We start from the raw sequence: 22,911 nt of genomic DNA, 5'->3' as shown, positions 1-22,911 counted from the left end.
CTAATATTCTTTATTTTTTTTTAGCTTTGAAGATGATCATTAAGTCAAACAAGAGGTATATAATGATCGAGGAAAAGGAAAGAGTGAAAATTGAGTAAGAAATTTTTTTTCATGAATCTTGTTTCGACAACTTTTTCAATTCTCTGCAATTAAAACAAGGTAAATAATTCATACTTCTAAATAAATTTCAAATTTTTCTAAATACCAAAATATTTAATATTCAATTATTATATGCAGCTGTTCAATGTTAAGTAAATTTGGTAAATGAAAAAAAAAAACAAGTTATATTTCTCTTATCAAAGAAACAATTTTTAGTTATTCGATATAACTAAAAATATATTTCATCGGGATGGGGAAATTCTTTTTAAACTTCAGCCGGAAAGCACGGAGAATTTCCTGCGGATATTCCGAGGAATCCGGGCAAGAACGGAAGTCGGATACGGAAGTCACCGCTTGAAATAAGCCTGCAGTTTGCTTTCGCCTTGGAGTAGTTGGACAACCACGTCTCGTGCCAACAACTTTACTACAATATCGTCTTCCTACGATTCCTCTTTGTTAGTCTGGTTTCCTGTTATTGCTCAATTCCTTGTCTGACACTATTCTTCATTTATTTCAAGGAAAAGTCGGATAGATCGTAACTAATGCTTTTAATTTTAATTAAAGAATAATAATTATTATTCATGCTTTTTAACTTATATATATTTTTTTTTAAGTAGATTTTAGAAACATCGTTTCAAAAAGATATTTTCTTCTTTAAATAATTAAAATACGTTTCAAGTGATTATTTTTAAAAAATTTGCCATTTAAAAAATTTTGCAATGAATAAAATATGCAATTCGTTAGCGTTGGCTCGAAAGAATGTAACATATACAGTTAAATTATTTCCTCTTTGCAATCATTGTTTTTGCTGTGTATAATTAATTATAATTACAGAGGAAGGGAACTTTTTCACAGTTTACTGATCAGCTTATATCAAAATTACGTATCTTTTTTTTTTTTTTTTTAATTTTTCGAATCTTTTCAAACAGAGAAAATTAGTAATTCAAAATAAAATATAAAAATTCGTATAGAAAGCAGAGATATTAAATTGCGGAAGCGGAAGTACTTAATTAAAACTTTGAATGGAAATGAGTTCAAAATATAAAAAGAGAATTCCAATATCAGGAAAAATCTTTTTTTTTTTGTGCGTGATTTACAACATTCCAGAGTATGCTTGTATAAGTGTAAAAAACAAATAAGAAAAAAAGAAAGAAAGAAAGAAAAAAAGAAAAAAAGAAAAAAAGAAAGAAAGAGAAAAAAAGAAATTCCATAGATCCAGTATAGAGAGAATCAGTGAAAGTTGCAGAGGAATTGCCGAGTTCGAGCTTGTCGCCATCCTCCGGATATGCAAGCAACTAGCTCGTTCAATCCAGATTGTAACTAACTGTTCGAAACTGCATTTCCTACGATTTATCAACGGGTTTGTGTCTTGGCTAAACCTGTAATCCCGATCCACACGGAAATATAAATATCGTGGGACCTGTTGCGCTTTGCGCACCATCGATGTTGGCACATCCAGGCCAAGTTGAAAGTGGTAGTAGCATCACAGAACAACTTGGCGAGATCCTGAAAATCTTACAGTGGCTTTCTGGATCATTGAATATGTTTAAAATTACGTATCACTTTTCTTTCGTGGAGTTTTTTAATAATTTGGATAGAAGTCCTCGAAGATTTTAATATTTTTATCAGTTTCAATCACAGTTTTAATCGAAATCTTAATTGTATAGATGATACTGTGTTCTTCAATTAAAATATCGCATGCAGCATTTTGGAAGACTTGGGAAAGTTTCATTATTTTCCTTTCTTTCCTGACTTCTTTTAGTTAGCATAGATAAATTGAATTTGACTCTAGATTCTTGCAAAGTACAGTAGAGTTATCTAATTTTATTTAAAATTTAAAAGAACACATGGAATTTGAATGTAAATTAAAGAATAACAAAATGTTGGATAGGATATTTTAAATAAGGAAGGTAGTATTGTTTGTTTCTTTTAATTCTTTAAATTATTATTTATACATACAGGTTTAAAAATTGTTAACTGAGATATAAGCAATATCTTGATTCACTATGATACGTGGATGCACTTATTCAAAATTTATTACAGGTGATAGAGAATCGTTAAGAAAGGATGGACGAAGAAAACTTCTTTCGTTTTACGATTAGTTTTCCTTATTCCCTGTTCGCCTACAGGATGGATAATAAAAGAGGCAATAACTAGTAGACTTTCATAACAGGCACTAACCTCACGACGCTCCTTTCCTCGTATGTTCCCTCCTGAAAACTTCTGAACCGTCTGTTTTTCTTGTGCTCGTAAAAAAGATACCAACCTACTATAATTTTTCCATTTATAAGCACGACGTGGATTTCATAACGATAATATAATAATTTTTTTCCCTTCTTTTTGAACTTACAAGCGTTCCTCGTTTCGAATTTCATCGACTTTATATGAAGGGAAAGAGCAGAAAGTTATAAATACGGATATAAAATCTTCATAATTCATCTTAATATTAATCCAAACGATAATTTGAAACTTTCATAAATTGACTATTTCTGTTTCATCGTAAATCTTGGAATTTTCATCTGGCTACAAATAAGGTTATTTTCAGATTCGAGACACATTGAATTTTCTATATTTAAACATTTAACGAGACGAATTATGAGGAACGAGGTGAGAAGTCAATTTGCATTGTAGAAAAACAAGGAAGGAAGTTGGTAGAGAGGTAGTAGATGATTTGTAACGGTGAACGGCGAATTGAAAGTTATAAGTCATAGCCTTTTCAACCCTGGAGCAACTCCCTCTCAGAAGATTGAATTTTACTTTAACGTTACTTGAAAAGTCGTTACTGTTTCCTGTACTTTAACGTATTTTCGAGTTGCAACAAAAGACAAAGGTAAAGAATTCGTTAATATCACTTCTACAGTTGAAAGATATAAATCATAACACAAATGCCACGAATAATGAAGTTTTTTCGCTAAAAAAAGTTTCCAAAGTGTTTATATACTTTTCATATTTCAATTTTTTTACGTTAAAATTTTTAAATTTATGTAATATTTATTAATTTTTTATTTATATTTTTGATCGAGATAAAACGTGAAAATAAGGTATGAAATTAAAAAAAAATTTATAATTTTTTCCAAATGATAGATAAAAAATATTGAAAGATATTATATTTTTTTTTTTAGAATTCCAAATATTTTAATAAGAATAAAAATTCGATAAAAGGAAAATATTTTATGTTTAATTATTATTTCTTAAAATATTAAACAGAGCACGTGGGAAGGCGCATGTGTAACATACGCAGGAGCACGTGGCTGGCTCGAGCCGCGATTCGGTCGATTTCGGATAGTTTCGTAAGTCGACGGTAGAAGGATCGGTGGCAGTCGCGCGCCGGCCGCTGCCTCGATAGGGTGTTTGTGTTTACGTCGCCGCGATGAAAATTTGGCCGCCATAGAGGTTATGTTTACGCGTGCCGCGGTAACCAAATCGACGACGCATGCCCTTCTGCGTCCATCTTTTCGAAAATCCTTCACCGATCGCCACGTGCCTGTCGAGAAATCCATTGACTTCCTACGACATCGCGTCCCTTGGTGCACGGAGCATCTTGACAACTCTTGATATATCCAGACTTTCGTGAGTACAATATTCCATCAATCCTATTCTATTTTTTGTATCTCTGTATTATCTATATTATTCATATATTCATATAACGATTTGATAAACGAATCATTATGATTTAGAATATCGTAACGTTGAACGTTGATTTGGACGTGACATTTATGAGCAGAATTTAAACATGGCGATCGTATTTGCCAATCAAACGTATTAGTTTGACCACTCGAACTATTTACGCGGTATTTCTCTTCGAGTATCACGATCGAAATATTCTCAAGTAGCCACCAGAGTGCTCTAATTGTACCGTATCGTGTAAAATAATATGAAATCAATTATATCTTTTGTATTTTTCGCGTATAATTTCATTTTAACGTAAATCGTGATACGTAATTGAAATACGCATCATAAATACGTAGAAATTTTTTCTGAAATAATCGGATAATAAACACAACACAAAATTCATAACACACGTGTCGCCGTATTCCTAGAAAACGAAACATATGCTACACTGAGTCATATGACATGACTCATCCCGATACTTTTTCACGTTGTATTCGTATTCGCGTATTCGTTTAATATTTTTTCCACGTGACTTGTCGCGTTCGAAGAAATGTGATTTATTTCGATATATTAGAGTCGTTCGATTATGCGAATCAGTCGTGCGTAGTGATTATAAATAAAATATAATGCCGGAATAATAGTGTGAGTTTTAATATTGTTCAACCGCTTATAATCTCGCCGCAAACAAAGAGCTCGGGACGAGATGAATTATAATATCGAACATATTTTGAAACTTGGTCCAATAATAATTTACAATTGACCATTCGAATCGAGTTTTCCTGCGCGACAGATGCATTCACGCGTAATTCACGAATAAATTATATCATGCGTGTACAAATGATGCTAGTTAAACGACTGGTGATCATTGTTATTGGGTGAAATTTGCTTGAAAAAGTTAATGGCGGAAATTTATCATCTTGTTATATACGGGCTTTTTATCGTTTTTATTAGAAAACTCGGTGGTAATTAATCGATTAGGTAATTAGCTACGCGTTTTATTAAACTTTTTGTTCGTGAAAGAATCGATCTCTTTATTCATCAAGGTCTACGATCATTTTTTTTGTTTCACATAAAGTAGATATTAATCTCTTAAGTTGCTGCATAATGAATTTTGTTCCCAGATAAATAGCATTATAAATATTTTTATTTTAAAATTTGTTTTAAAATAAAAATTCTTAATCAAAATAGAAATACTTTATATATTCGTATAACTTTTTAAACTTTCTTAATTGTTTCTAAATAAATTGCGTTCTTATTGTTGGTGATCAATTTTAGAGATTAGATGGATAAAAAGAACGGAACAAAATTGATTAACAAATATATTATTCTATTAATAAATTTAATTGACTACAATTGAACGTTATAACTAACTAAATTTTAAAAAATAATCGTTGTATCGCGAAATTATTTATAAACTAAATAGTATATATTTCGTATATTTCGTAAAAAAAGAAAAAGCAGTATTTTTATTAGTTAACAATCCATCAATTGTCAGTCAAATTAAATTCGATTCACGATTTATTCCCGTTCCAAGTGATCGTCGCGATTGAATTTTGATCTCGCGAGAAGGTAGACGAAAAACATGAGAGGTATTCTTTATTAAATTTTCTCAGAGGTTCGTGATCCATAGAAACGGATGCGCGGATTTATTAGACTATATTATCATTCTGAATCGCGAAATCGAGTTAATGAGAAATATCAGTTTAATAATTTTTCATAAGTTTAAAATTAAAAAAAAAAAAAAAAAAGAGGAAAAAGAAGCGAACAAGCGATAAATATAAATTTGTCGACGTCGAGCACAGGTCGAATTTGGTGTTTCGTCACGCGATATATTTAAATTTTTCATCCGTTTATTTTATACGGTCTGCTACATAATTTCCCGAATCTCTCGATGGACACGTGACTGGATAACCCTGGTTGGTGGGAAAAAAAAAAAAAAAGAAAAAAAAAAAAAAAGAAAAAAAAGAAAAAGGGACAATGTTCGCAATCGATGAAGCTATTGTAAGAGCTGACGTAACCATCCACTGTCGAGTCTTTTGCGGAATTGCCCGCATAAGCGAAAATCAGTCCTCGTCGATCGTGATGCGAAATGTTGCAAAATTTCCCTTTGACGGTGCACGCTTTCATTCATGGCTGGTTCGAATATTAGAATCGTGCTCTGGAATAAGAATCTCTTTGTTCAATGTTCGATCGATAATTTTTTTTTTTAATTTAAAATAATGGACCCTGTTCCTTTTTGACACGATTTATCATAGTATATTCGCTTCCTTTTTTTTTTTATTTTTTTTATATTTCTTTTTCAAAGAAATGTGCTTGTCTCTATGAGATATAGGTTAAATAGATAAAGAAATGTCGATCCAACATTTCCCTTCTTATCTTCTTATCCCAGGCTTTCTAAGATGATCTCGCCAAGATGCTTCGAACAATCATAAATCACAAAAGAAAGGGTAGCTGATAAAGGTGTTGAACACCAAAGAGAATATATAGGGAGAGAGGGGAGAGGAAGTGAGAGCAGTTGAAAAAGAAGAAGAGATATTCAAAGGGCGGCCATTCCTCCTTTCTTTCCCAAACTTTTCTTATCTCTCGTATCAATTGTTTTTTTTTTTTTTTCTTTCTTCTTTCTTCCCGCTTTCGATTAGAAAGTTTCTATTATTGTTACGAATTACGATGGATGAAGTAACGAAGTGAATTGGAAAATTTTAATCAAAGGAGGAAAAACGTTATTTATCTTCGATGTGCGACATCATTCTTTGTCCGAATAACCCTATTACGGCTTTTTCAATTACCTCATCTATTTTCGAGACAATCACATGGAATTGCAAAATCGCGCCAGAAAATTTATTCCACGTGTCTCTCCCGCTCTCTCTCTCTCTCTCTCTCCTTTGTTCATTTAATCCCTCGTTTTCTATTAAATTATTCCATCAAATATTCGATAAATCAAAATTTGGTAAACAATCCTGGCTTCGAGCAATCGATGGCTCACATTCCCAATTAATCCCGAGCATTGGTAATAATCAAAGAAGATAGAAAAATCTCTACGTAATAAATACTCTCCTCTTCGTGATTTCGAATTACTTTTTTAAATAATACATGTTCCAAAAGCCAAGAGAGAGAGAGATTCCTCATATTTTTTTCATGTATTTTCTCGTCGAGAAACTAATATTTATTTTAACGTGTAAACAATGTTATTCGCCGAAGAGGAATCGCGGGAGTAGACGTGGAAGCTGGCCGTGTAAAAACTTAGTTTTAACATGAAAATACAGAGATCGAGAGGAAAGGGAGTCGCCGTTGAGTCTACAAACTGAAATATGTACGTATCCTCGAATATACACGAAAGTAGTTGCATTGTTTTTTCGGGGTCGACAGAAAGAAGAGCATGCAACTCTCTCGGAATTTCTTTCTTGACCCGAGAAACAAAATCGTTACATTGAATTAAAATCGAATAAAACGTCCACTTGCCTTCGAAACTATCGGTAAACGCGGCCAGACAATGACGTTGTTTTCATGATTTTATTTCTCTACAGACTTGAATAACGTGTAACGAGGTACTTTCGCCTCGATCGAACCACGATCTCGAATTTTAGAATACATGCATAAGGATTGGCGAGTAAAAAAGATAGAGAAATAAAATCGTTTTGAAATTGTTTTCGATAAATCTTTTATATATTTTATCGAGTATTTTACAATCGGAGAATGTTGAGAAAAAAATTGTTACAATTTAAATAGACAACGAATAGGAATGAACTAAACGTAATTAAAGATAAGAAGGATTTTGTTGATCGATCGTCAAAAACTTGTGACTAATTTTAAAACTAGATCGCGCGATATCAGGATAGCTCGAGATGAAATAAATTGAACGAAATCCCTAAGACAAATTCCTTGACCTAGTATATAAGAGTCGCAACGACTGGATAGTTACAAGGAAAATAGTGAGCTATCGTCCATTTCTTTTAAACGATGCGTTATCCTTGTAAAAATCTTTGTAAAGATAAACTTATATATTAGGTCAATTTGTCCCAACAGCTTTCGTAAATTTTATTAAAATATAACGACGCTTATATTCTAGTTCTTAGGATTAAATACACGGTGCTCTAATATATGTTAATCTTCCTACAAAATTCTTTATATTTTTACAATCGTAAAATATATTATCATTATACATGGATCGTTTCCATAATTTTACAATCGAAACGTAGAAATGTTTATAAGAAACGTCTATCCAAATATATATATATATTGTAACATAGCTCTGACATTTCAAAATATCGGTTTTAAACAAAAAGTAGAAAAATTAATTAAAAATTAATTAATCGTGGGAAAAAACGCGAAACGATACTCGAACCTCGAACCTCAATTTTTCCTTTTTTTTTTTTAACTGTTTCGATAAATCTTTTTATCGAGTATTTTACAATCGGAGAATGTTGAGAAAAAAATTGTTACAATTTAAATAGAGCGGGTTTATATGCAGTATGACGCCTCGTTAAAAATGATTTAACGAAAATGCGAAAATGCGTGGATAAATTTCATTTTCAAAGAGTTCGAAGCAAGCAAGGGTTTGTTATAAACGCGAACGGGAACGCAATGTTTGCGACGATAAATTCAGACCTCGAGAGTGCTCCGGGGATCGCGTGGAAAATGTAAATTCCGTAACAAAACTCGCAGAATCGCCGCTCGGCTTCTGGGGCCAATGAGAAACATTGGGGCGGGTTTCGAAGCACGCGATACGGGTCACCGACGTGCACTCGCGCAAAGTGAAAATATTCCGGAATTTCTTGCAGCCACCAGCTTCCCTCTCCCCCTTTCACGCTTCATTTAAAGAAACCTGGCACGCTTTCAGCTTCCGTTCCGCGAATGCGAACTTCGCGAGGCGAAGTTTTTAATTGGTTAAGAAACATCTGTAAGGGAGGATTTAATTTTAATCCGTGAAATAAGGTTTTTAGAAGAATCGAAATTACTTGGAATTTTTCGATCGATCGAGACACTTGACAAAATGAAATGGAACGAGCTAATGAAATTATCTGAAAATTATTTAATTGCAAGGTTTAATATGAGAAAATTTTTTTCAGAAATTATCTCGAAGTGTCTTATAATTTTTTGAAACATGGAGGCGTTCAAGATGTAAAGATGAAAAATTAATTTCGAAGTTTCATTCGGGGAGGGAGGGATTAAGAAATTAGTGAAAATGATTCTTTGACAACGATTTTCTTTGTGGATATAATATTTATCAATCTATCACAAACGCGAAATAAACGCTTGGATAATTCGATAATCAGTAATTCAATTCTGCCACTCTAGCACGTCTGCTCATATTAATTCATGGTAATTATCTGGCCGACTTGTAATAAAGCAGAAAGCTGCAATGGCATCGTCGATACTTGTGCCATAAATTTTAAAGCGATTATTTATGATTGCCAGATTGCCAATTACGTTATTTGTTTCATAAACACGCGAACAACGAAGAATTTGAAGTATAAAAGCTGGTAAAGATTTCGCGAGTTTCGTACTAACAGCGTTATAAAATCCATGGAAAATTCTAAATTACAGAAGAAAAAAGAAAAAAAAAAAGAAATGTTAATACGCTCGTAATCTTCTTGAATATTAAACCACTCTTAAATCATCTTAGCTTAAATATGGAGAAAAAAAAAACGTTGTTCGTTTGAAACAAATTATGGAAAAAATCGGAGGGAAGAAATAGTTATATAAGAGGGAAGGAGAAAATTATGAAAATCCGTGGCAAATTCTCTTTCTTTCCTTTATTTTAAAATTATATAGAATATTTTTAAAGTATCCTCTATCAAATATGCAAAGTTATTTGAAATTTGATTTATTTAAAAGAGGATATTTTCGTTGGCATTTAATATCAGTCGGCTTTTTAAATTTTTTAACAATTTTCTATGATTAAAAAATCTTAATTATAGAATATTATTTTATACTTATATTAAAAAAATAAATAAAATACAAGTATAAAATTAGGAACGAAATTATTAACGGACAATGACATAAGAATCATTGCATTATTCATTTTTTCCTCATCGTATATATATTTTAAAGACTTGAAATGGATCCATTCATTTTAAAAGAAATAAATTCTTACGTAAATTCTCCGTTATAATTTACGATTCGAATGTGGGCGAGAAAAAAAGAAAAAAAAATTAAATTAAATATCCACGCGAAAAATTCCTTAAAATTAAATCACTACCAAAGAAGGATCACCAAATTTATTAAATATTTAAATACCTAATACAATTTTTTCGATTAAAATTTCACACATCGATTATTAGGAAATATTAATTTAATAAAGTCTACTGCGACGGAATATTTAAAAGCTTGCTCTTTGCTTTAAAACAAACAAAAGAGAATTATCCACGGAATGTTTGCTGAAACCAAATTCCAATGTACTCTAGTTATTATCGCGCCAAGTTTATGCATTAACGTCATCCCTCCTCGTTGCCTCCTCTTACGCGTACATACCACTTTCCCCTGCGATCTTTGTTGCGTTGCAGCGGCGAATTATAGAAGCTGCAAGCTCATCCAACCTTTGTTAATCTTGCTTTCAGGTAAATGCGCAGGAGCGTGGTGTGTGCCGGCCCTCGGACGTGATTTGGTGCGGTGGTGGTGTGCGTGTAAAGGGCCAACCAGTGAGGCCGCAACGGTGAGCATTCGAGATGAGCTATGAATTTAGGCTGCCTGGTAGCCATCGTCTTTGTGCATCAGCTGCTGTCCGACGCCACAGCGCTACCCTCAGTCGTCAAGATTGGTGAGTCGATTCTATCTATTTATTTTCGACTGGTTTTCGTTGGTTTCTTTTGCAGGGAGCTCAGGCTTTAAAAAAAAAACATCGAGTCCTTCTCTGAATCGAGTTTATTTATTACTTTTTATCGAGAAATTATTTGTAGTAGAAAATTATGTACTCGAAGCCACGAAGGGTTTTGAGATTTCGTAGTTTTTTAGATTTATTTTAGATTTTTTAGATTTTAGATTTTTTCCTTTCTTTCGAATTGTCAAAATTATTGGGAATTAAAAGAAATTCTTTAAAATTATAAAATATCTAAAAAATTATATACTCAAACGGCGGAGGGTTTTGAGATTTCAGTAGTTTTTTTTTTAGATTTGTGAACACCGGGGATTAATTTAGTTAGCAAAAATTATCGCGCAGATTCCGCGATCACTTTCTTTCGAATTGTCAAAATTATTGGGAATTAAAAGAAATTCTTTCTTCCTTTCTTTTTCAAATTGCTAAAATTGTGGAAAGAAAATAAAAGCTCTCAATTTTTGCAACTTCCTGTACAATGTGCTAACATCCTCTGAGGAAACATGAACGGATAAAAGGATTGTCATACGCGCACACAGTAACAAACATGTCAACGAAGGTAAAGTAACCAAGCACATTGTAATCCCCAAGAAGAAACTTGTGTATAGAGGAACAAAGTAGAGTAGAAAAGTCTTACATTTTAAAAGGGGAATTAGCGAAAGATCGTGAAAGGTCTCGTTTTCCTCGAGTAACACTCCTCTCTCCCTCGATCTTGTTTTCCCCCTTCTTCTGTGGTTTCACAACAATTCACTCACAATTCGTTTCCCCCTCGCGAACGCTTTTACGCTTTGCTTAAAATATTCGCAATTTTGCCCTGACTTTGTTCATCAAAAACGATCGTGCTCGACGTGGAAAAGGATCATGGAATCTGCGAAATGTGAAATAAAACTCGCCTCGTCGTTAGTATTCGTAAAGTTGGGGCTGTAACTCGATAAATTGAACTTCTTAATGCAATCCTGTGAAGTTCTGACCAGCTACTTCGTCCGGTTGAGTAATTGTCGAGTAATAAAAGTACGTGACCACGTTGATCACGAGTAATTTCGAATATTTCGTAGTTGGAATAATGGGAGTTGAAGGTTCGATAAAAATGTGTTTGTACTCCGTTAAAAGCTTTCTGATAGGAAATGTCAACATTCCGTTAGGTGCTATTTGGATTGGAGATATCTTGGCGAAAGTGGATGAAAGTAGCCTTGTAAATTTGTTGTTGAGATAGATTTGTGATTAAACATCTTGGATAATATTTGTTCTTCTTAATAATTTCAAGGAATAAGATAGTGATAGTAAATAAAGATAAAAGAAACTTTTTTTATTTTTTATATAAAAGAAAGGATATTTCATTGCAAGAACTTTTCACGTTTTAGTAATATAAATATCGTTGTTTGGCATTGATTGAAAAATTTACATTTTAAATCAATGCAATTATCAATGCCAAGCAGTATGTGCATTTTACAATTATATTTGGTATAAAATTAGAATTAAAATTAACATATAAATAAACTCTAACTGTCTTAATAAATAATAAACTATCTTATTCTTTTTTATTTCGTGCAATTATAAATTTCAAAATTGCATGCTTTTTTTTTGCGTAGCTTCTTCGTATTTTCTCCAATATTAAGGCAATATTTAAGTCATAAACGTATACAGGAAAGTCGTGTATCGTTATTTATCTCATATAATTATTAATTATTAATCGTTAACTATCGAACATCTGCTATACCTTGTTCCATTTGGCGTTGAAATTTGATTTCCGCTGTTGGATGTCCCAAAGGCGGAAGTTGGGATCGCGTAGGAGAGTTCTTTAGGCAGAAGGCGAAGCTAGACAAAGTGCAGACGCGCTTAAGTATTCTCGCAAAGAAAGGGGTTGTTCGCGTGTTAAGTCAATCAATTAGACAGGATCGATAATTTTCATTGAGCGCATCGATGGAAGTTCGTGGTTTGGCGAAGCTCACGAGTTTAGCGAACCTCGAAAACTTGTTTCCTTAATTCGATAAGCTTCGAGAAATTGTCTCGAATTTTTTTTAACTGTTTCATCTTCGAAAGAATCGTTAAATTCGATGGAGAGTATAGTTTGATTCATTGATCATGTTCGAGCAATACATAGTTCGCTAATAATCTTTGTTGTAGACAGTGATGTAGATACTTTTTGTGTGCAAATGATACTCGTGGTATTTAATAATACGTACAAATTTGCACAAAAATCGTCACATTTTCCAAAATTTTCGATTTATTTCCAGCGACGAATATCGTGTCTGTTATCTTGCCAAATTGGTCCCGCAATTTACGTGATCGAGTGAATCGTTCGGAATAAGGGCTTTGAAGGGCTCGACATTTGCCGCAACAAGATCGAGGTCTTTAGGAGAAGACCAGTTAATGGTTCCACTATAAATCATTTAATAACGAACATTAGTCCATGGTTACTGTGCCAGGAATGTGGCACAGTCTCTTTCCGTTTTTCATCCGATTCTCATTTATTATAAAAAATTATTATTCGATATTCGAGAGGAATTCAAACATATTATTCCCTATGTTTGAAATTTGGAATTAATTCTTCTGAGAAGTTTTTTTTTTTTGAATATAAAAATTTGTTTCATAATGAGGAGAGAGATATTTCATTTCATTAAATTCGTAAGTGAATATTTTATGAAATTTTTAGCAAAATTAATTTTAAAAAATTCTATTTCCATTTGTTATTTTATTCGTTTCATATTTTAAATACTAAAATTAGGGGATATTTCGTTATAATTTCGTATGGTATATTATATAATATATTTTTATAATTTGTTTACTTAGTTTGGAACGTTGTACGAATATAATGGATTTCATCTGAATATATTTTATATCTCTGAGTAAAGATTTGGCAACGAATCAGCAGTTTCAATTAAAGAATAAAGGTCGCGATCACGAAGGAAAAATCGAGAGAAAAAAGAGAGAAAATGGCTAGAGAAATGATTTACTTTTGACAATTTTCTGTCTTTTTTTTCTTGCAAGATAAATCCCTCGGTATTATCTTTTCAAATCGAAAAAAAAAAACTACTAAGCTATTTACAATAAAAAAATTAATTAAATATCTTTTAAAAGTTCCATATATAAAAGGAAGAAATACGAATAAAAATTACTTCTTCGTGTATCTTCCATATGATAATTCCTATTCAATTGGCTTATTAGTTTTTTCACAAGAAATGATCGCATTTTTAGGAAACAATTTTCATATATCTAATTACAAAAGAAACAACAATATACACGTTACTAATAAAAACGTGTAACATGTCACGCGTTTAGCCAAATTTTTACCATACTTAGATATATTTTTTCCGTTAGATAACTTTCAACTACCTGAAAACGACATTACAGGGCTCGGTGAAGTTTTATCTGTAAGGGCGTAGCTCGTGATACAGATACGCGTGAGACGTTTCCCCTTTTCTCAGTCCCCGCCTCCAACTGTCTCTCCAACTTATGGGAAACTCACAAATGAATAGTGAACAAGCATTCGTTTCCCTTTGTTCCTTATCCTCTCGAAAGATTTCACCTCTGGAAAGGAAAAATTCGCGAAAGGAGGAATTGCTCCGAAAGAATAAAGTGTACGCGACCGGTTAAACTTCTCTCTGCTTTCTGTTTCTCAATCTGTTATCACGAGAAGGATGCAGTTATCCTTGCTGTAACGAAGGCTGAGTATTCCACGAGATTTGTCTTTTTATCTTTGTCTCGGAAGAAAATAAAGAATAGCAAAGTAGTGTAGTGGGCGAGTGTAGTTAATTATTCTTTGCATGATAATCTTGTAATATGAACAAAATTTCATATTACAATTACGCGTTAAATTATATATTTTTGAAGCTCGTTGCGTTTCCGTTCTCATTTGTAACATAGAAATCTCATTTCTCATTAAACGATTTATAATGTTTGCCATTTCTCTCTCTCTGGAAAGGGGGGATGAAAATACGAAGGATACGGTTTTTATTTTTAAAAGGGGGTGAAAAATGATAGTGACGTCACGTCAGAAATTCACTTTAAATATTCAGTATATTTCGTAATAATTTTAAAAATGTAAAAAGTGTATCCTTTTTTTTTTCGCCTTTTCACTTGCGAAATTTCATTTTATAGGAGATCGTTTCGAAAGATTGTGTTTGTCACTCGTCGAAAGAACCACCCTGAAAATCCACCCTCTCCCCTTCAAGATCCTTTCCATTCGCGTTGCGAGTGACGAGCGAGGAGGGGTGAATAAATGGACAAAGTTTGGCAACAAAAGAGAAACGTGGTTAACTCTTACTAGCTCAGACACTTGTTCCCCGAATTTCCCGTTTCCTTCGACTTTTATTATTCCATGGTGTACTTATTGCCGACGAATTTTATCACTTTTGGTGTGGATTATCGAGAAGAGATCGAACATTTCGTCGTACAAGACTTGAAGATCGTATTGGGATATAGAGAATACAGTTATATCTTAGATTGACCATTTTATCTGAAAGAAGAATATCATCAAAATAAAAGAAAAATAACTTTTTTTATTCTTTATATTATTCAATTGTTGTAATTGTTGAGATTTTACAAATTAAAATAAATACGATTGTATTTGAGAAATAAAAAAAAAAAGCAACGAATAAATTTGAATATCTCAATTACGAGATCCAACGAATTTATCCCGCAAAATTTCGCACAATTCATTATTACCAGAGCTTCCAACTTTTTACTTCTAAAAATCTACGGAACCGCGCGGAATATTACTGTCAAAAATATGTAGAACGTACACCAATGTATCTTCAACCCTCTCAACAAGAAACATTACACGAAAAAACGATCGTACGAAGCTCAAGAGTTCAATATATATTCGCAAAGTGAAACAATCCCAGCGTTTCACAGACTTCCTTTTTTGCACGGTTCTCCGCGATATTAGAGGACGAGAAAGAAAAAGACAAAGAGAAAGAAAGAGAGAGAGAGGGAGAGAGAGGGAAAAATAAAAAAAGGAAAAGAATTGCACAGAGGAAGATGCTGGAACGGTATGTAAATACCGGAACGTCAGTTTCTTCCACGTTCTGACTTCCGGTCTCGAGTCGGCCTGATGGGCTTTAGTTGTCTCCTTGTATCCCTGTAACGATGATAATTCGATGGGGTGCCAGAAAGGAAAAAAGAGAGGAAAAGAAGAGTGACGAAGAGGACGAGCTAAGAGCTGAGGGTGGAACCGGAAGAGGAAGGCAACGAAGAAGGGTAGTTACGACTTCATGGCGCCTGAAGCATCAGCGAGCCGCGGATTTTACCAGGATTTCTCGTTCGTTTACCACGAGGTAATTTACGGACGATTGATATATTATTTCTCGTTCTCGTGATAGAAAAATTATCGATTGGTTGGCTAGTTAGGATCGATCGTTTTATTCTATCTCTATTCGATTCGTAATTTTCTTTGAGTTTCGCTTATGTTGAAATATTAAAGAAACTGCGTATTTGAACAATTTTCGAATTTGATTTTTTCAAAAGTATTGTATGAAGAAATTCTAGGTGTACTTAAAAAATTCTAGATGTACTTGTAAATTAGGATTGTTAGGACGAATTCTTCTGCATCTTTCTTTGACAACCTTTTTCGTTCCAGTTTTTTATTAGCTCCAAAACTTTGTAAAAATCATTCGCCAATATCTCGCGTAACTTTATTTCTCTTCTTTCTCTCTCAATATATATATACATATACATCATCGTACAAACTTCCCAAGTAGAACGTTCGACTGAAATTCACGAGTGCTTTACGAACTTTCCAGACTCTCATAAGTGTATCCTTTCCATCTTCTCTATCACTGACAATTACCTCTCTCCTTGCTCGATATTAGTTTCGTTTACCAGAGTAATAGGCCTTTCCCTCATAGGCCAATTACCTTCTTCTTCCACGTGTCGATATTATCTCCATTTACCGGAACAATGGCCCGTATTTATTTCTCGTTAACTCGAAACAACCCTCGATCGATAAATCGCGATCGATTAATTTCACCTATTAAATTCTCGAATCGAAATCGAGCCTCGAGTCGAGTTCAGTTCCCCAACGGGAAAAGAATTAACTCCTTAAGAAAATTATCTCCATTCTTTATCTCGTTAGTTGCCCGTTGAATATTATCTTTATCTAACAATAAACAATATTTATCTTCTCCCTTTCGTTTGTAAATAACTGGCACGGTTACTCGATCGAAAAGAAGATCGATATCGATCGCTGGCTGTCCCTCCTCGCACGATGAGGAACATTCCTTATAGGAGGAACGAGGGAATGGCCGAATGGGTTTGCAAACATTACGATGTCCCGTGCAAATATTTGCTGGTGCACACCACGATCAACCTTTGTAAATTACACTCGAGAAAGTTGATCTCTTTCGATCCGGAATGTCTCTAATAATTTACATTTCCGATTTATTTTTCCAACGTGTAAAGTAAATGTTGCGCGATTATTCCATCCAAGATAGAAATTTGCGAATTTTTCGTCGTATGATTATTATATATTTCATATTATATATCGCTGTAGCCAATTTCAAAGTACACTTGGTGGGTAATTATGAACCGATGCCAGCATCTTGTTCATCCTTTTTGGAGACTATTTTGGAAATGGTTTTGGTGGAATGGGTATTGATCTTGGTTGTTAATAAAAATGACGCCAAAATGTCTTCCTCTCAAGTAGCGAGTAGCTTTTTGCCCAGGAAAAAGAATTATCGTGTTGGAACGTTCTTCTTCAACTTTTGAAATGGATCTTTCGTTATTACGTTATTAGGTTGTGTCATTTAATAAAATATAATACGATGTATTTTCGTATTATATTTTTACGAGTATTAGGAACGTCAATATCAACCGTGTACTGTGGTATTGACAAGATAAGAAGACATCTTATGGACGGGATATCTTGATGTCTTCGTCGATATCCGGAAAATCGATTAAACATACGAAACAGTTCAATCGTTTCCTGAATTTTGAAGTAAATAGACATAAAATTATAATATGATATAGCGGTAAAATAATATTCAAATTTGTATAAATTTGTTGTTGAAACAATATCTGGGACAGTATTTATTTTCGATAAATATAATTTTTAATAAAATATAATATAATATCGCGAAATAATATTAGTATAAAGTAGCAGTAATTGTTTGAATATTTCAAATGTTAAAATTTAAATGTGTCCAGATTTAATATTGTTTCCAACAATGTGTGCAACGATATCTGGCGTGATTCTTAAAAAAAAATTTCAATTATCTTTGAATCGAAATATTTCAAAATTCAATAACCAGAAGGTACCCTTTTTTCATTGAATTTGTTTCGTTATTCTATAAAAATATTGAAAAATGGATACGTAAATATCCATTTTAAAAAATTATTTCGAGAGGAAAGAAAAAAGAAAGAAAAGAAGAAGAGAAGAGAAATTTCTTTTGTTACATACGCGTTCTTCTTGAAATAATTTTGTTTTGAGATCTTTTCATTCAACGATAAAATATTTAGATGATTATTACATTTTATTGGTCTATTCAAACATTATTATTGTGTATAGGTATGTAGGTGTAGAATTAGCATCTGTTATCGTTGTTTAATCGAGTTATTTTTCATCGATTCTCATGAACATGAAATTCATATTTATCTTTTAGATTCCTCATAATTGACAATTCGATATGTTTTTAACGATAAATTCATTCCTTTGTGTGAGGAATAAAACGTTATTACCCAATATCAAATTTATACTGTTAAATTTGTGAAATTTCGTTTAAATATTAAATATGTTAAAATTAAGAAACATAAATCGTACCATTATTTCGTTAATTGTTACATGTATTATTTATTGAAAATTATAAATTATAAACAAAGATATAATTATAAAATGAAACAAATAATACAATACATTTAATATTGTATAACAAATATTAACTAAAATATATCTCAATAAATTATACACGTATAATTGATGAAATTATCGTGAAACTAATTGAATATATATAATTTCTCAATCTCGATAGAAATTAATATTAATTTTGCTAAAAGCATATATATATATATATATACATTTTTAATAAAACTAAATTTGCTTTGTTAATTTTATTTCAAAGTTTCATTTTAAAAAATATTGTAATTTAATCGTGCTTCTTTCGTTAGATTAACGGAATCAAAGCAATCGCGACTGAAACGGAAACGATTGTGCCGAACAAGTTATCAGCGCTCGAGCATGTCGTTTTCACGAGGGGGGAGGGTGCAAACTTGCACGCAGATTTTCACGGTGAAAGCGTGCAAGCGGCATTGGTCGTTCGGTCGATTGCGTTCCTTCGTCGAAATAGAATAGGAAGATGGACGAGGGGTGTAGTCTCTTGGAGGGTTGGAGGACGGCAGGAAAGAAATCTGAACGCTGCCGTGGAAGCAGAAGACGACGAGGTAAACCGAGCGGAAGGGTGGTTTTGCATGTAAGTGGGTTACCTCGTCGAGCTTGTGGAAAAATTTCGAAATTGTTCAGGTCGGCTCCTCCTCCGTAAAAGGGACGAGATATCTTTGGGTCCAGTCGAGTCTCAAGAGAGAATCTTACGTTCGAACTAAGGGATAAATCTTGTAGAAAATATTTCGGATCGCACAAATCTGGAGGAAGGCATTTCGATGAAAAGGATAGTTACTCTTCGACTTGAATTATCAGTACAGTCAATTGATCTCGAGATAGAAGAAAATTTAAAAATTCTGTTCGAAGGGTGATAAAAATTTTAGGATCGATTTTATCCCTTTGAAAAAAAGTTTTCCAAGAAAAGAAAATTTCTTCATTGTAAATATATATATAGATCTTCAATCAGAATCAGAATTTTTCGATGCAACGTGAAATACGAAGATTTTTGCGATTGGTTGATTTGCCTCTTGAAAGTCCTCAATTAACAAACGTACGGTGTATCGATATATTTTATTCATTTCCAAGGACTGATTAACAGACTTATAATCTTTTTCATCTTTTTTAATTTGTCTGCCTATTACTTTCGAATTCTCGGGATCGATATATTTTATGTATTAAGCGAGGATTTTAATCCGTATCTCTCAATCGCAATGTAACTTAAACAATTTAATTGCAAGATTTTTCCCATTAGATTTCATCTCGATGAACTTGTTTTTTCTCGAATAAATTAGAGTAACGATATTTAATTATTTTCTTCTATTCTTTCTTTATTAGAGAAAAATCAAACGAGATTGTTTAGAAGCAGTTGACCGACGAGGTTCGTCGATTTAAATAAGAAGTAGTTTGAAGGGATGAAAGAATTAACCTCCCCGGTTGAGTGATTGACTTTCTTCCCTTCTTAACGGTATAGGGTTACGCGAGTTGACTCTGAAATTGAAGTAGGGAATCAAGAAGGAATCATCGACCTTCTGTCACTTTCAAGTCGTCGATAGAGATGATGGATTATTGCCATTAGTTTAGCAAGCCGTGATAGAGATTGCACGAAGGGATGACGGGTTATGGCTTCTTCTGTCCCTCTCTCCACACGTTATTCCTTTTCCCTCGTGTCTGTTAATAGAACCCTTATAAATGATTGGCGTATGCGTAACTTGAACTTTTCATCGATTATTTATGCGTGTTACGTTCAATTTTAAGAGATTCCAATTTTGAAAATTTTTCGTTTCCTTGTTTTTCATAATATATCCTGACATATTTTCATTTTCCTCCCTCACATAGAATTTTCTCCAATAGAATTCTTATATAGATTATATTTATAACTTTGTAACTTTTCATCGATTATTTATTATTAACCCTTTACAATTATAACAACACCATCATTTTTTTTTTTTAGAACGATTATAGGATAAAGTATTTCTTTCTCGAAATTCTAATATCTCTCGAAAGAAAATTTTCGATAGTCACGTAAGTCACACATTTTCATCCATCGTTACTGAGTTTCAGCAGTTTTAATGTTTCAATCTTCGAATTTTAGTTAGGTTGTTTCGTAACTCTCGTAAATGATAGCCATATATACGACACCTATAACTCAGAGATTCTCATGGATTATTTATATAACTAAGTTTTAGAGAACCGTAAGAGTTTTCTAGTTGCAGTTCCCTTACAATGTGTCATAATATCGTCGAGAACTTGGCAAATACGGCTCCAAAAGCGAAATTCTCTCACGTTCAACGAAGCTTGGGCTGTTACACGAAACGTATCGCGCAAGACACTCGTAACTGTAACCGGAAGCTTCGGTTTCCGCGCAACGCGACCGGAATTCTAAGCAACGCGATTGCTCCACGTCTCGTGTCCACGAAATTAACGGAACCGTTGCAACTTAATTCGATTCCTTGTCGGGTAAATGTGCAGCCAGCCAAAGATGAAAAGCGGGGGCGTCGAGGGAAATGACTCGATGGCATCCGCACCGATCTAAACGTGTCAACCCTTTATTTTCGAGTTTAAGAAACACATATGGTTGGTAAACGTTTTCCTCTATTCCTGGTTATTTTGTCTTTTTGAAACGGAATTTCAAAGTTAAGTCGCGAAGATATAAGTAAGTTAACTTGTACGTTTTAAATCGTTTTCTTTTTTTAATTAATTTTTAATTAATTCCAGATCAATTTTTGCAATATTTTGATCGTTCCTTTTTAAAGTTAGATTTGTTCCAACCAAAGGCAACGTTTCATTTCCTTTCCAGCGAGGAAAGATGAAACCGTGTAATCGACCTGCTGTTGTGTTTTGGTTAATTCCACACGAGGAAAGAAAGGAAATTTCTCGTTTTTGTTGGCGCAACGCTCGTGAAAATCCGAGACGAGCGGGATTTAGATAAATGCAGAATTCATTTCTCCGTTTTCAACCGCCCATTTCCGGCCTGAACACTTACACTTTGCCACACAGGATCTTTTCAAACGACTCTTCGTGTCTCCCGCACAAATAGCTTTCCACGTAGAAAATGAATTCACTCTCGACATTGTAGCGATGAATTTAATTAACTGCTTTTGAACGTATTTATTTCTTGTACATATTCCTACGACCAACATTGTCAAGGATGATTTTTATCTTTTCCTTTTTTTTCTTTTCTTTTTTTTTTTTTTTTTTTTTTGAGTAGAATTTAAACGAGAAGAGACGGAAAGAAAGGAATAAAATTTTTATCATTCATTGTTCATATCGAATCAGAAATTGAAAAGTTTTTTCAGAGTTAATTTCCTCGAAAATGAAGGATTTCGAGTGAATTGTTTCCTCGTGGAGAATCTCCCCTTTCTCAATATTAGAACATCGTGTAAAAAGTTTTAGTTCGATAAGTTAAAAGTAAGAATCGTTTCTGTTTTATGTAAAAGGCTTTTTCCAAAAATTTATTTGTCAAATCTTCCATTATTAAATTTATGATTTGATAAGTTGAATTCAAGCTTATCAAATCTTCCGTCTTTTTTTTTTTACGAAAACTCAATGAATTCAATTTTTTTTTCTCTCGTGGTAACAATATCTTTTGAGATATCTCTGCTGCGGTTTCCCATGGCAGACGGCTAAATATGTTTGCCAGGGTTATCAACGACCCTAATTCACTTTGGCTTGACATGTTATTCAACCCTTTCATTCCCGTTTAGCGTATCTTTCCGCCATCCTAAATCATTAAAAATTTCCCAGTGCTTCTTTTGATGAACCAATGTCTTTTGACAAGTCCATGAAAGATCGTGTAAAAATTAAATTAATTAAAGAAAGGATATATACGTTAACATTCAAAATTCTTAAAAATTATAAAATATTACAAAATTTTATTAAATATGGATTCGTGTTAGTTTGATTCTCGAATAAAAATTTATTTTTCGTCGATTAATTGTCGTAGAAAGAAATTTATCAGTTCTAAAATTTGTTTTATGGTGTTTCAGAATATTCTAAATTCGAAAAAAAAATCAATGTCCAATTTCAAATATTACTCAGAAACACAACGAATTAATATACAAATTTTAAAAAAATTCGATCAATTAAATTTGAAAGTTTTGGTTATTATCTAAATAATTTGTATATTAATTTATTTTTAACAATTAAATTTCAAATTGATGGGTTTAATAATATTTCGCTTAATAATCTTAATTTTTGCACATCGTTACAAAATTTTCGGTCTGTTTTATAATGCAAAATCAATTTTTTACAATTAAAAATATAATGAAATAATATTAGAAATTTATTTCATTTTTCAATGCTTTAAATCTTTTCATATTTATTTTTGCACGTGCAAATTATTGTAAATTTTTTTTACAAATTTTTTATAAATGCACGATCGTGAAAATACACGCGCAATTACATAAATTATCGAAATTTTTCCTTGAAAAGCGGTATCGTTTTTTCGCAGCATCATTCGACTCGTACTTTAAAAAAAAAATTCTAGTCGATAAAAAAAACTAAGCATCAATGGAAGATTGAATTCTTTAATTTATTCGAATCGTTAAAAATCCACTTGATTATATATAAATTGTAAATT

The 22,911-nt window shown here is 32.7% G+C and overlaps 1 protein-coding gene across 4 annotated transcripts in view; it reads left to right on the top strand.

The window, feature by feature from the left end:
- The first annotated feature begins 3,440 nt into the window (after positions 1–3,440).
- LOC122719525 (glutamate receptor ionotropic, kainate 2) overlaps positions 3,441–22,911 on the top strand; it is a 103,201-nt gene continuing 83,730 nt past the window's right edge. For all 4 annotated transcript variants that reach the window (XM_043945430.1, XM_043945428.1, XM_043945427.1 and 1 more), the window contains exons 1-2: positions 3,441–3,669; positions 10,269–10,468. In XM_043945430.1, coding sequence (XP_043801365.1) covers positions 10,384–10,468 — 85 coding nt within the window. In that variant the 5' untranslated portion in view covers positions 3,441–3,669; positions 10,269–10,383. The remainder of the gene's footprint in view (positions 3,670–10,268; positions 10,469–22,911) is intronic.

The sequence above is a fragment of the Apis laboriosa genome, unplaced genomic scaffold (genome assembly GCF_014066325.1).
Source record: "Apis laboriosa isolate Shangri-la unplaced genomic scaffold, ASM1406632v1 scaffold812_cov158, whole genome shotgun sequence".
Lineage (NCBI taxonomy): Eukaryota > Metazoa > Arthropoda > Insecta > Hymenoptera > Apidae > Apis > Apis laboriosa.
Note: the sequence above shows the minus strand (reverse complement) of the source record. Positions and strands in the feature narration are given on the sequence as shown.